Source organism: Apostichopus japonicus, chromosome 2, assembly GCF_037975245.1.
Source record: "Apostichopus japonicus isolate 1M-3 chromosome 2, ASM3797524v1, whole genome shotgun sequence".
Lineage (NCBI taxonomy): Eukaryota > Metazoa > Echinodermata > Holothuroidea > Aspidochirotida > Stichopodidae > Apostichopus > Apostichopus japonicus.
The window spans coordinates 11755755-11770008 of record NC_092562.1 but is presented as its reverse complement, the minus strand read 5'-3'; the positions used below and the strand labels follow the sequence as shown (position 1 = coordinate 11770008).

The 14254-nt window shown below is 35.8% G+C and overlaps 1 protein-coding gene across 17 annotated transcripts in view; it reads right to left on the bottom strand.

Moving 5' to 3' along the window:
- LOC139978086 (uncharacterized) overlaps positions 1-12544 on the bottom strand; it is a 58148-nt gene extending 45604 nt beyond the window's left edge. For 13 of the 17 annotated variants that reach the window (XM_071988046.1, XM_071988047.1, XM_071988052.1 and 10 more), the window contains exons 1-14: positions 12433-12544; positions 11338-11592; positions 9440-9688; positions 8489-8737; positions 8065-8313; positions 7421-7672; positions 6009-6257; positions 5055-5303; positions 4631-4879; positions 3987-4238; positions 2575-2823; positions 1621-1869; positions 1197-1445; positions 553-804 (exon numbers count right to left, since the gene is read on the bottom strand). In XM_071988046.1, the coding sequence (XP_071844147.1) occupies positions 553-804; positions 1197-1445; positions 1621-1869; positions 2575-2823; positions 3987-4238; positions 4631-4879; positions 5055-5303; positions 6009-6257; positions 7421-7672; positions 8065-8313; positions 8489-8737; positions 9440-9688; positions 11338-11592; positions 12433-12520 (3340 nt within the window). In that variant the 5' untranslated portion in view covers positions 12521-12544. The remainder of the gene's footprint in view (positions 1-552; positions 805-1196; positions 1446-1620; positions 1870-2574; positions 2824-3986; positions 4239-4630; positions 4880-5054; positions 5304-6008; positions 6258-7420; positions 7673-8064; positions 8314-8488; positions 8738-9439; positions 9689-11337; positions 11593-12432) is intronic. The other 4 variants (XM_071988051.1, XM_071988049.1, XM_071988101.1 and 1 more) reach the window with 4 other exon arrangements.
- Between the last annotated feature and the right edge of the window lie 1710 nt (positions 12545-14254).

The following is a 14254-nucleotide window of genomic DNA, read 5'->3' as shown; positions in this document are numbered from 1 at the left end:
TGTGTGCGTGTGTCTTTCTGGGTGTCTATATATTGGTTATTTCTTCTACATATTTATTCTACATAAATGGAACTGTAATGACAAAAGATATTTCCCTCCACACTGCATATCTCAATAATGCCCATGTTATTAATATTCTAAAAGTTACAGAAGAATATATGTTGTAATTAACAGTGTTATATGCTCCATAGTTATCTTTCAGGAAGTTTACACGATAGGGCATCTGTATTTCTAAAAGTTACAGAAGAATATATGTTGTAATCAACAGTGTTATATGCTCCATAGTTATCTTTCAGGAAGTATACACGATAGGGCATCTGTATTTATATAACTTAATGCATAAAATATTCATCTTTGGCACTTTTGATCAAGTAACCATTATTCTTAAATCTCCTTGAATGCTGACCTTCAGTAGACAGGTTGTTCAATGTCACATGTCTATCCTTGCTTGAAACCATAGCATAAATTCAGTTCAAAGTTAGTAGGACAAACTGGATAAAGGTGACAGTTGTATTCATTACATAGAGCAAAGACAACAAAGCTATGACATACCTTCAGTAATGATGATGTTAAATGAACATTCGGCTGTATTTCCTGATGGATCTATAAACACATATGTTACTTGTGTGGTTCCACTCTGGAAGAATTGTCCAGGAGTATGAGTCCTCGATTGGACATTTGCAGTCCCAGAGTTATCAGTAGCAGTAGGTTCACGGAATTGGACCGCGGTGCCAAATCCATTAAGAGGTATGGTCCCTGATACATCTAGTCCTACACAAGCTATCACTGGTGGTACTTCGTCAACTGAAGATTAAAAAGTTGAAATGTTTAATCAAATTGGCAACTCAACATTGAAACAAATACATTTGTTAAGAGCATATATTTACACAGAGCGCTATTTATTACATCAAGAATTTGCTGCAAATTGACTTTGAAAGAGCAAGGAAATTGTCAACTTAATTACAGTTTAAACTAAACATACAATATATATGAACCTTCACATCAACTTAGATTTGGCTGATCGAGAAATTACAAAGTTTGCATGCTGTAAAACTACTTCAGACAAACTCTTATGATGTTTTGTTCAAAATCCTTACCATCTACTATATCGATCAGCAACACAATCATTGAGTGTGATTTGTATTGCGGAGCAATAAGGCTTAGCTTTGAACTTAATTGTATATAAAAAGACTTACTTTCAGTGACATTGACCCTGAATGTGCATTCAGCTGTGTTTCCAGCAGGATCAACAAAGATATAAGTTACTTGTGTGACTCCTGAACTAAAGAAGGTTCCTGGACCGTGGGTTCTTTGCTGAAGTGAAACAACTCCAGAGTCATCAGTTGCTGTTGGCTCAGTAAAGAAGACAAGTCTTCCTCCTGTTCCTAATGGTGTAGTGTCAGCCACATCTGGAATACAGCTCACAACTGGGGGGACGTTGTCCTCTAAAATATGGAAAGACAAAATATTCTTTTGGAGACTGATGATGTCTTGTTTAGAGTTCAAGTTGAGTTATCAGTGTAATGTTACTCACATCACAGTGATCTTGCCATTTATCATATAGGTGTTTTCTCTGCCAACAGCTTTAAATCTTTAGCAATTACATGATTGTACACATACCTGTAGCCACTGTGACAGTAAAAATGCAAAAAGCATTATTTCCACTTGGGTCAACAAAGATGTATGTCACTTGTGTTGTTCCTTGGCTGAAAAAGTCTCCAGGTGCATGACTTCTAGACTGAAGAGAAACAACTCCTGAGTTATCAGCAGCTGTTGGCTCTGTCCAAAACACAGTGATACCAGTGCTGTCAATTGTCACTATTCTTGTGATGTCTTGAATGCAGGTTACATCAGGTGGTGTATCATCAACTGAAAAAATGAAACGAAGAGTCTAAAAGCTAATGGAACTTGCTGGTAATATTAAAATTCATTTAAAATTTTCAACATTAATACTTTTTCTTTGAATGGATAATGCCAGGTCCTGAAGTAAGAAACAGTCACAAATTATGATTGTATTACTGAGATATTGAGCAAATCATGTCAAAGTGCTGAAATTATGATTCTCAGCAATTATCTGTTTTCATAGCAAACCTAGATTTCATAGCATACCAATGCTAAACATCAATATTTTCTAGGTGTATCCCAATAAATTCTGACAGAAAGAAGTGTTTTGATCACCCCAAAAGCTCAGAATATAGTTCATCTGGTGAAACTATACAGAAATGTAAAAGGATTATGAACTGCTTCAAAATAAAACACAATGGTATTTAAAAGAAAGATGTATCAGCTTACTCATATCAATTGTCACAACTTTAAGCTATGCATAGAATCAATTGATATTTGCAGTTGCTAACTGATATGTACAGTTTGTACTGCCATGACTTATATTCAACTATCAATGAAAACAGCTCTCACACTACTACTTTACTGTTGATCAAATACTTGAATGTAGTCAACACTTTTCTGTCTATTATAATTACAGTCATCAAACTTTACTAACCACAAATTGAAATGAATACACATGTGTTACACTTTGTAATATTATTACTGACAAACAAGCACAGGTTAAGTTACCCTCCACTACTATGATATCAAAAACACAATCAGCTGTGTTCCCACTTGGATCTGCAAAGATGTAAGTCACTGTTGTTGTTCCTGTCTGAAAGAACTGTCCGGGTCTTCGTGTAGCTGACAGAACTGATGCTGTTCCTGAATTGTCTGTAGCTGTTGGCTCTGTAAAGTCTACCGCAACACCAAAGCTATTAAGCGGTATCTCTCGTGTAATATCATTGATGCAGCTGACCACAGGTGGTATATTGTCCACTGAGGATGGAAAAACAGTTTAACTACCAAGAAAGCTGAAATAAATTCTGTACACTATCATAAAAAGTAGCTACATTAAGAATATTTGGTGACTTATATTTAATAATCAGCAACACATTCAGTTAAACAGATACCTGTGAGAGATTTGGAGAACAGCCATACAGCATGATACAGTAGGATAAACATTTTATAAACATTATCAAGCAAAGCTCATGAACCATATAGCAGTTATTGATTTGTAGCTGACTCTTTTGGTCTGAGCAGGAGCTTCTATTAAAATCAGTCTTTAGAAATTGATGATATGATACATTTATCACAACCTCAACAACTAAATCAACTGAAGATAGCACACATTCATCAGTACTAGTTGTAGCTGTACTATGGTTTGCATCACAAACAATTAAGGAATTCTTTTTCTAGATAACAATAATAATATAAAAAAAATGGTTTATATTGCCCACATATTTACACTGCAGAGCACTCAAAGCACAAAGAAATTGTAACCAATATATAGACACCCAGACAGACATACACGCACACACACACAAAGAAACACTATCAAAGAAATTAAGAAATGTCATCAAAAGCCTAAGCCACTAAATAAGTAATCTGTTTCTTCATAAAAGTACTGATACCTATGGCCAACTTGATTTCAAGAGGTGATTTATTCTACATAAATGGAACTGTAATGACAAAAGATATTTCCCTCCACACTGCATATCTCAATAATGCCCATGTTATTAATATTCTAAAAGTTACAGAAGAATATATGTTGTAATTAACAGTGTTATATGCTCCATAGTTATCTTTCAGGAAGTTTACACGATAGGGCATCTGTATTTCTAAAAGTTACAGAAGAATATATGTTGTAATCAACAGTGTTATATGCTCCATAGTTATCTTTCAGGAAGTATACACAATAGGGCATCTGTATTTATATAACTTAATGCATAAAATATTCATCTTTGGCACTTTTGATCAAGTAACCATTATTCTTAAATCTCCTTGAATGCTGACCTTCAGTAGACAGGTTGTTCAATGTCACATGTCTATCCTTGCTTGAAACCATAGCATAAATTCAGTTCAAAGTTAGTAGGACAAACTGGATAAAGGTGACAGTTGTATTCATTACATAGAGCAAAGACAACAAAGCTATGACATACCTTCAGTAATGATGATGTTAAATGAACATTCGGCTGTATTTCCTGATGGATCTATAAACACATATGTTACTTGTGTGGTTCCACTCTGGAAGAATTGTCCAGGAGTATGAGTCCTCGATTGGACATTTGCAGTCCCAGAGTTATCAGTAGCAGTAGGTTCACGGAATTGGACCGCGGTGCCAAATCCATTAAGAGGTATGGTCCCTGATACATCTAGTCCTACACAAGCTATCACTGGTGGTACTTCGTCAACTGAAGATTAAAAAGTTGAAATGTTTAATCAAATTGGCAACTCAACATTGAAACAAATACATTTGTTAAGAGCATATATTTACACAGAGCGCTATTTATTACATCAAGAATTTGCTGCAAATTGACTTTGAAAGAGCAAGGAAATTGTCAACTTAATTACAGTTTAAACTAAACATACAATATATATGAACCTTCACATCAACTTAGATATGGCTGATCGAGAAATTACAAAGTTTGCATGCTGTAAAACTACTTCAGACAAACTCTTATGATGTTTTGTTCAAAATCCTTACCATCTACTATATCGATCAGCAACACAATCATTGAGTGTGATTTGTATTGCGGAGCAATAAGGCTTAGCTTTGAACTTAATTGTATATAAAAAGACTTACTTTCAGTGACATTGACCCTGAATGTGCATTCAGCTGTGTTTCCAGCAGGATCAACAAAGATATAAGTTACTTGTGTGACTCCTGAACTAAAGAAGGTTCCTGGACCGTGGGTTCTTTGCTGAAGTGAAACAACTCCAGAGTCATCAGTTGCTGTTGGCTCAGTAAAGAAGACAAGTCTTCCTCCTGTTCCTAATGGTGTAGTGTCAGCCACATCTGGAATACAGCTCACAACTGGGGGGACGTTGTCCTCTAAAATATGGAAAGACAAAATATTCTTTTGGAGACTGATGATGTCTTGTTTAGAGTTCAAGTTGAGTTATCAGTGTAATGTTACTCACATCACAGTGATCTTGCCATTTATCATATAGGTGTTTTCTCTGCCAACAGCTTTAAATCTTTAGCAATTACATGATTGTACACATACCTGTAGCCACTGTGACAGTAAAAATGCAAAAAGCATTATTTCCACTTGGGTCAACAAAGATGTATGTCACTTGTGTTGTTCCTTGGCTGAAAAAGTCTCCAGGTGCATGACTTCTAGACTGAAGAGAAACAACTCCTGAGTTATCAGCAGCTGTTGGCTCTGTCCAAAACACAGTGATACCAGTGCTGTCAATTGTCACTATTCTTGTGATGTCTTGAATGCAGGTTACATCAGGTGGTGTATCATCAACTGAAAAAATGAAACGAAGAGTCTAAAAGCTAATGGAACTTGCTGGTAATATTAAAATTCATTTAAAATTTTCAACATTAATACTTTTTCTTTGAATGGATAATGCCAGGTCCTGAAGTAAGAAACAGTCACAAATTATGATTGTATTACTGAGATATTGAGCAAATCATGTCAAAGTGCTGAAATTATGATTCTCAGCAATTATCTGTTTTCATAGCAAACCTAGATTTCATAGCATACCAATGCTAAACATCAATATTTTCTAGGTGTATCCCAATAAATTCTGACAGAAAGAAGTGTTTTGATCACCCCAAAAGCTCAGAATATAGTTCATCTGGTGAAACTATACAGAAATGTAAAAGGATTATGAACTGCTTCAAAATAAAACACAATGGTATTTAAAAGAAAGATGTATCAGCTTACTCATATCAATTGTCACAACTTTAAGCTATGCATAGAATCAATTGATATTTGCAGTTGCTAACTGATATGTACAGTTTGTACTGCCATGACTTATATTCAACTATCAATGAAAACAGCTCTCACACTACTACTTTACTGTTGATCAAATACTTGAATGTAGTCAACACTTTTCTGTCTATTATAATTACAGTCATCAAACTTTACTAACCACAAATTGAAATGAATACACATGTGTTACACTTTGTAATATTATTACTGACAAACAAGCACAGGTTAAGTTACCCTCCACTACTATGATATCAAAAACACAATCAGCTGTGTTCCCACTTGGATCTGCAAAGATGTAAGTCACTGTTGTTGTTCCTGTCTGAAAGAACTGTCCGGGTCTTCGTGTAGCTGACAGAACTGATGCTGTTCCTGAATTGTCTGTAGCTGTTGGCTCTGTAAAGTCTACCGCAACACCAAAGCTATTAAGCGGTATCTCTCGTGTAATATCATTGATGCAGCTGACCACAGGTGGTATATTGTCCACTGAGGATGGAAAAACAGTTTAACTACCAAGAAAGCTGAAATAAATTCTGTACACTATCATAAAAAGTAGCTACATTAAGAATATTTGGTGACTTATATTTAATAATCAGCAACACATTCAGTTAAACAGATACCTGTGAGAGATTTGGAGAACAGCCATACAGCATGATACAGTAGGATAAACATTTTATAAACATTATCAAGCAAAGCTCATGAACCATATAGCAGTTATTGATTTGTAGCTGACTCTTTTGGTCTGAGCAGGAGCTTCTATTAAAATCAGTCTTTAGAAATTGATGATATGATACATTTATCACAACCTCAACAACTAAATCAACTGAAGATAGCACACATTCATCAGTACTAGTTGTAGCTGTACTATGGTTTGCATCACAAACAATTAAGGAATTCTTTTTCTAGATAACAATAATAATATAAAAAAAATGGTTTATATTGCCCACATATTTACACTGCAGAGCACTCAAAGCACAAAGAAATTGTAACCAATATATAGACACCCAGACAGACATACACGCACACACACACAAAGAAACACTATCAAAGAAATTAAGAAATGTCATCAAAAGCCTAAGCCACTAAATAAGTAATCTGTTTCTTCATAAAAGTACTGATACCTATGGCCAACTTGATTTCAAGAGGTGATTTATTCTACATAAATGGAACTGTAATGACAAAAGATATTTCCCTCCACACTGCATATCTCAATAATGCCCATGTTATTAATATTCTAAAAGTTACAGAAGAATATATGTTGTAATTAACAGTGTTATATGCTCCATAGTTATCTTTCAGGAAGTTTACACGATAGGGCATCTGTATTTCTAAAAGTTACAGAAGAATATATGTTGTAATCAACAGTGTTATATGCTCCATAGTTATCTTTCAGGAAGTATACACGATAGGGCATCTGTATTTATATAACTTAATGCATAAAATATTCATCTTTGGCACTTTTGATCAAGTAACCATTATTCTTAAATCTCCTTGAATGCTGACCTTCAGTAGACAGGTTGTTCAATGTCACATGTCTATCCTTGCTTGAAACCATAGCATAAATTCAGTTCAAAGTTAGTAGGACAAACTGGATAAAGGTGACAGTTGTATTCATTACATAGAGCAAAGACAACAAAGCTATGACATACCTTCAGTAATGATGATGTTAAATGAACATTCGGCTGTATTTCCTGATGGATCTATAAACACATATGTTACTTGTGTGGTTCCACTCTGGAAGAATTGTCCAGGAGTATGAGTCCTCGATTGGACATTTGCAGTCCCAGAGTTATCAGTAGCAGTAGGTTCACGGAATTGGACCGCGGTGCCAAATCCATTAAGAGGTATGGTCCCTGATACATCTAGTCCTACACAAGCTATCACTGGTGGTACTTCGTCAACTGAAGATTAAAAAGTTGAAATGTTTAATCAAATTGGCAACTCAACATTGAAACAAATACATTTGTTAAGAGCATATATTTACACAGAGCGCTATTTATTACATCAAGAATTTGCTGCAAATTGACTTTGAAAGAGCAAGGAAATTGTCAACTTAATTACAGTTTAAACTAAACATACAATATATATGAACCTTCACATCAACTTAGATTTGGCTGATCGAGAAATTACAAAGTTTGCATGCTGTAAAACTACTTCAGACAAACTCTTATGATGTTTTGTTCAAAATCCTTTCCATCTACTATATCGATCAGCAACACAATCATTGAGTGTGATTTGTATTGCGGAGCAATAAGGCTTAGCTTTGAACTTAATTGTATATAAAAAGACTTACTTTCAGTGACATTGACCCTGAATGTGCATTCAGCTGTGTTTCCAGCAGGATCAACAAAGATATAAGTTACTTGTGTGACTCCTGAACTAAAGAAGGTTCCTGGACCGTGGGTTCTTTGCTGAAGTGAAACAACTCCAGAGTCATCAGTTGCTGTTGGCTCAGTAAAGAAGACAAGTCTTCCTCCTGTTCCTAATGGTGTAGTGTCAGCCACATCTGGAATACAGCTCACAACTGGGGGGACGTTGTCCTCTAAAATATGGAAAGACAAAATATTCTTTTGGAGACTGATGATGTCTTGTTTAGAGTTCAAGTTGAGTTATCAGTGTAATGTTACTCACATCACAGTGATCTTGCCATTTATCATATAGGTGTTTTCTCTGCCAACAGCTTTAAATCTTTAGCAATTACATGATTGTACACATACCTGTAGTCACTGTGACAGTAAAAATGCAAAAAGCATTATTTCCACTTGGGTCAACAAAGATGTATGTCACTTGTGTTGTTCCTTGGCTGAAAAAGTCTCCAGGTGCATGACTTCTAGACTGAAGAGAAACAACTCCTGAGTTATCAGCAGCTGTTGGCTCTGTCCAAAACACAGTGATACCAGTGCTGTCAATTGTCACTATTCTTGTGATGTCTTGAATGCAGGTTACATCAGGTGGTGTATCATCAACTGAAAAAATGAAACGAAGAGTCTAAAAGCTAATGGAACTTGCTGGTAATATTAAAATTCATTTAAAATTTTCAACATTAATACTTTTTCTTTGAATGGATAATGCCAGGTCCTGAAGTAAGAAACAGTCACAAATTATGATTGTATTACTGAGATATTGAGCAAATCATGTCAAAGTGCTGAAATTATGATTCTCAGCAATTATCTGTTTTCATAGCAAACCTAGATTTCATAGCATACCAATGCTAAACATCAATATTTTCTAGGTGTATCCCAATAAATTCTGACAGAAAGTGTTTTGATCACCCCAAAAGCTCAGAATATAGTTCATCTGGTGAAACTATACAGAAATGTAAAAGGATTATGAACTGCTTCAAAATAAAACACAATGGTATTTAAAAGAAAGATGTATCAGCTTACTCATATCCATTGTCACAACTTTAAGCTATGCATAGAATCAATTGATATTTGCAGTTGCTAACTGATATGTACAGTTTGTACTGCCATGACTTATATTCAACTATCAATGAAAACAGCTCTCACACTACTACTTTACTGTTGATCAAATACTTGAATGTAGTCAACACTTTTCTGTCTATTATAATTACAGTCATCAAACTTTACTAACCACAAATTGAAATGAATACACATGTGTTACACTTTGTAATATTATTACTGACAAACAAGCACAGGTTAAGTTACCCTCCACTACTATGATATCAAAAACACAATCAGCTGTGTTCCCACTTGGATCTGCAAAGATGTAAGTCACTGTTGTTGTTCCTGTCTGAAAGAACTGTCCGGGTCTTCGTGTAGCTGACAGAACTGATGCTGTTCCTGAATTGTCTGTAGCTGTTGGCTCTGTAAAGTCTACCGCAACACCAAAGCTATTAAGCGGTATCTCTCGTGTAATATCATTGATGCAGCTGACCACAGGTGGTATATTGTCCACTGAGGATGGAAAAACAGTTTAACTACCAAGAAAGCTGAAATAAATTCTGTACACTATCATAAAAAGTAGCTACATTAAGAATATTTGGTGACTTATATTTAATAATCAGCAACACATTCAGTTAAACAGATACCTGTGAGAGATTTGGAGAACAGCCATACAGCATGATACAGTAGGATAAACATTTTATAAACATTATCAAGCAAAGCTCATGAACCATATAGCAGTTATTGATTTGTAGCTGACTCTTTTGGTCTGAGCAGGAGCTTCTATTAAAATCAGTCTTTAGAAATTGATGATATGATACATTTATCACAACCTCAACAACTAAATCAACTGAAGATAGCACACATTCATCAGTACTAGTTGTAGCTGTACTATGGTTTGCATCACAAACAATTAAGGAATTCTTTTTCTAGATAACAATCATAATAACAAAAGGTTTATATTGCCCACATATTTACACTGCAGAGCACTCAAAGCACAAAGAAATTGTAACCAATATATAGACACCCAGACAGACATACACGCACACACACACAAAGAAACACTATCAAAGAAATTAAGAAATGTCATCAAAAGCCTAAGCCACTAAATAAGTAATCTGTTTCTTCATAAAAGTACTGATACCTATGGCCAACTTGATTTCAAGAGGTGATTTATTCTACACAAATGGAACTGTAATGACAAAAGATATTTCCCTCCACACTGAATATCTTAATAATGCCCATGTAATTAATATTCTAAAAGTGACAGAAGAATATATGTTGTAATCAACAGTGTTATATGCTCCATAGTTATCTTTCAGGAAGTATACACGACTGGGCATCTGTATTTATATAACTTAATGCTTAAAATAATAATCTTTGGCACTTTTGATCAATTAACCACTATTCCTAAATCTCAATCTCACTGGCTATTTCTTAATTGGTCAGTTAATTGTGTATAGGGTTCTACACAGTTACGGGGTCATTTATAATGTCATGCAAGGAGTTTTTTTAGGCATTAAGTTGGGGTATATTTAGCATCAGTTGCTAGGCAGAATCTATGCCGAATTTTATATTGCTTGTAAGAGACGTTGTTTTAGGGACTTATTTTTGGATTCTGCAGATAATTGGAGTTGTGCACTCTGCAGCTGCGCTGCGTAACTGCTTGTGCTTGCGCAAGGTCTTCGCAGTGAAGGGTTCGCAAGGTGACGAATCACATGGTCACATGGTTAGCTGCGCTGCGTTGTCCTTACGCTGCATCGCCCTTGTACCTATATAGTTAGGCTGCATTGTGCCTGCGCTGCATTGTCCTTGACATAGCACCTACAGTTATCTGCGCTGCTAGGCAGCTTACATATTAGGGATTAGCTTTCCATTGACAGGGCTAGTTAATGTACGCCACCCTTGTATTGTGTTTAGGTTTTATTGTATTACTTTCTGTATATATTATTTGTTTATTACTTCACGAAAGAAGTACGACAGGTACATTGTATATATAATTATACTTTAAAAAACTTGTAATGCACTGTTAGTGTACTTTATTCAACGGTGTCCTCGAGTCTCTCTCTATACCCCCCTTCCTTACTTGCCAACTACCCTACTACCGAAGCGGAAAGCGTTACAATATTACAGAATATGTTATATGATGAGAGCATACTTACCAGGATCATCATCTGTTATAGTAATGGTGGTTTGGCTATGACCAGACACAATATGGATCATTGATGATGATGGTTGTGGATCATACATGATAAACACAAAGGTTTTGCTAATCATTTCTGGAGTCATATCAGATATGACAAAGACATTCACAGAGGTGCAGGTCTGTCCTGCACTAAGGGTGACATCTCCACGAGGGGAGTTTGGAATGCCCACAAAGTCACTACCTTCTACTGCATAGTCAGCAACTGTGTACACTGTACAGAGACGACACATGCACAGCACATTAATACATTAAGTTTATTAAGTAATCTATCAATGTATGACAAACTACTGAGTTGGTATTTTTTTTTATCAATTAAGAAGGTCTTCTATGTGAAAGCCTCAAAATTACAACCAGTGCTCCTCTCATGCAATATGATGCTGCCAGATGGTAAATACAGTTTACACATAGTAACATGATAAACATAAAGACTTTAACCTCCACTCATCAGGTGAACTTAAATTCATACCATTTATAATGATAAGGTATTTGATATTACCTATTTCTCTCAAGAAGAAGTGATATTATTGTTTTAGATCTGGTTTAAACAACATGCATTGGCAATTAAAGAATGTTGATAACCACCCCCACCCCCTCTAATTTCCCCTCTCATACCTGTCAAGTTGCATGTGATCAAAATAAAGTACCCAGTAATTAAAAAGGCCCACAACAAACAGTTTGATACGAAAACACTTGAGAGACCACAAATGATGAGTCTCAGCAGCTGACTGCAACAATAAATTAAATATACCAACATTAAAACAGACGGACTTTACCACCAACAGGGCTATCCAATTGGCTTATTTAAATTCAACAACTTGTTAGAGTGAGTTTATTATCTCTTGCCTGTAGGTTTGAGTCATTCTTGCCTTGAGATTGTATAAGTTACTTTCATAGTTTCATAGTTGCAATCTTGTCAATATGTTTGCATCCTAGGGAAGTCTAGTCAAACCTTGTTGCATACACTAATGTTTTACCAAATCAGATCACAATGCATTCACAATTAAACTTAAAACACTTTGATCTTCTCAAACAAACAAAAATAAGCCCAAACCTGCAAGGGTTACTGCTTCTGAAGATGGTTGTCGACAGACTTGAATGGCAACTGATTTTTGTCCTGCATCTCCTTCAGTCACTGTCATCTCCAAAGGATGCAGATACGCAGCAATGGCTGAAGGTATTAAAATGATAAAATTTCAATATATATCTCCCAATTAAACTGAGATCTTAAATGACAGCTTGAATCACTGAGATCTACTTTGAATAAATTCTCTGTAAAATACATAAGTTGGAACTTGTTCTATAAGTAATATTATTTGAGATGTTCAATTAAGAAATACATACAGCTTTAAAGTGGATTATGAAGCAATATGGTGAATATAAACAACTATGGTATATTCAACAACAAAAATGATGACACAGTGTTGGAACTATCAATTATCTCTAGTAAATTTTGTAAGCCTCATTTTGTTACTTGCTGTGAAAGTTCGTTGTCTTGATTACTTTGAAAAAAAAAACCCAGAAGACTGTGATTTCTTGCCTTATTTTAAAATTTTAACACACTTTCACCTGCTAGGTAACTGATTAAAATGTAACCGTAGTTTTAAAGTAACAACCAAAAACATCACAGAGTTTCAGCTTTTTTGACAGTTACAGAGGTACAGTATTTGTAACATTCACTTGCAGACTCCAACTACGTAGAAATTGATAAGCAAAGTCTACATCCTATGCAAAGGTTTTCCTATATGCAGCATTACAGATCTTCTTGATGCACTGTGATGCCATCAAAATGTTATGTTCTTCACCAACCAGAGCTACCAGTTCATTTCAGCCAACAACAAACTCTTAGTAACTTAACTGACAAGGACCAAGTGTGATGAAGAGTCCCAGTAAAAGTGTGTCTGTTATCAGAAACAAATGCAACTCAAGTATTGTGCAATATTTAACAGATTTCATGATCTACTTGGTATGTACACAATATAATAACTCAGTCTTTTAGTCTGTGGTACTACTGACAGTATAGACCAAACTAGCTGTCCTGCAAATTAACTTTCCTTGCCGCGAAGTAGCTGCGACTGGTTGCAACAAGAGGGCCTTTCCTGCAAAGTAATTTTCCTTGCTGCGAAGTAGCTGCGACTGGTTGCAACAAGAAGGCCTTTCCTGCGAAGTAACTTTCCTTGCCGGGAAGTAGCTGCGACTGGTTGCAACAAGAAGGCCTTTCCTGCGAAGTAACTTTCCTTGCCACGAAGTAGCTGCGACTGGTTGCAACAAGAAGGCCTCTCCTGCGAAGTAACTTTCCTTGCCGCGAAGTAGCTGCGACCAGTTACAACAAGATGGGCCTCCTGCGAAGTCATATTCCTTTGCTGCAATGTTGCTGCGACTAGTCGCAGGAGCAAAACCCTGCGGCGAAGTAATATTTCTGCTGTCGCGAAGTTACGGCAAAGTCACAGTAAAAGTGAAGTACTGCGAAGTCTTGTAGCGAAGGAATTCCTTCGCAGCGAAGTCGCAGCGACTGCGCAGCGAAGTAACCCTTTTGGTAGGGGAAGGTGGAACAAACTCTATTCACAAAAACAACATACTGTACCAACAACAGAACTCTGTTTATACCTAGTACCAAGTACAAGATTTATCAAAAGCTTTACCACCCAATAAAGCTTGTTTCAAACTATTCGGATTTTGACCACTGCTCTCCAAATACAACCTTTGACACTAATTAAAATCAATATCAGTCAAGAACTCATTAAGAGGCATCTACATATTATATATCATGTAAATACATTACTAAAAGATTCACCTACATAGTTGAAATTAATGGATTTGAAGGTTTACAAGGTTTGCCGGTTCTCAAGTGACCTTTGACCTTCACCAAAAACAAA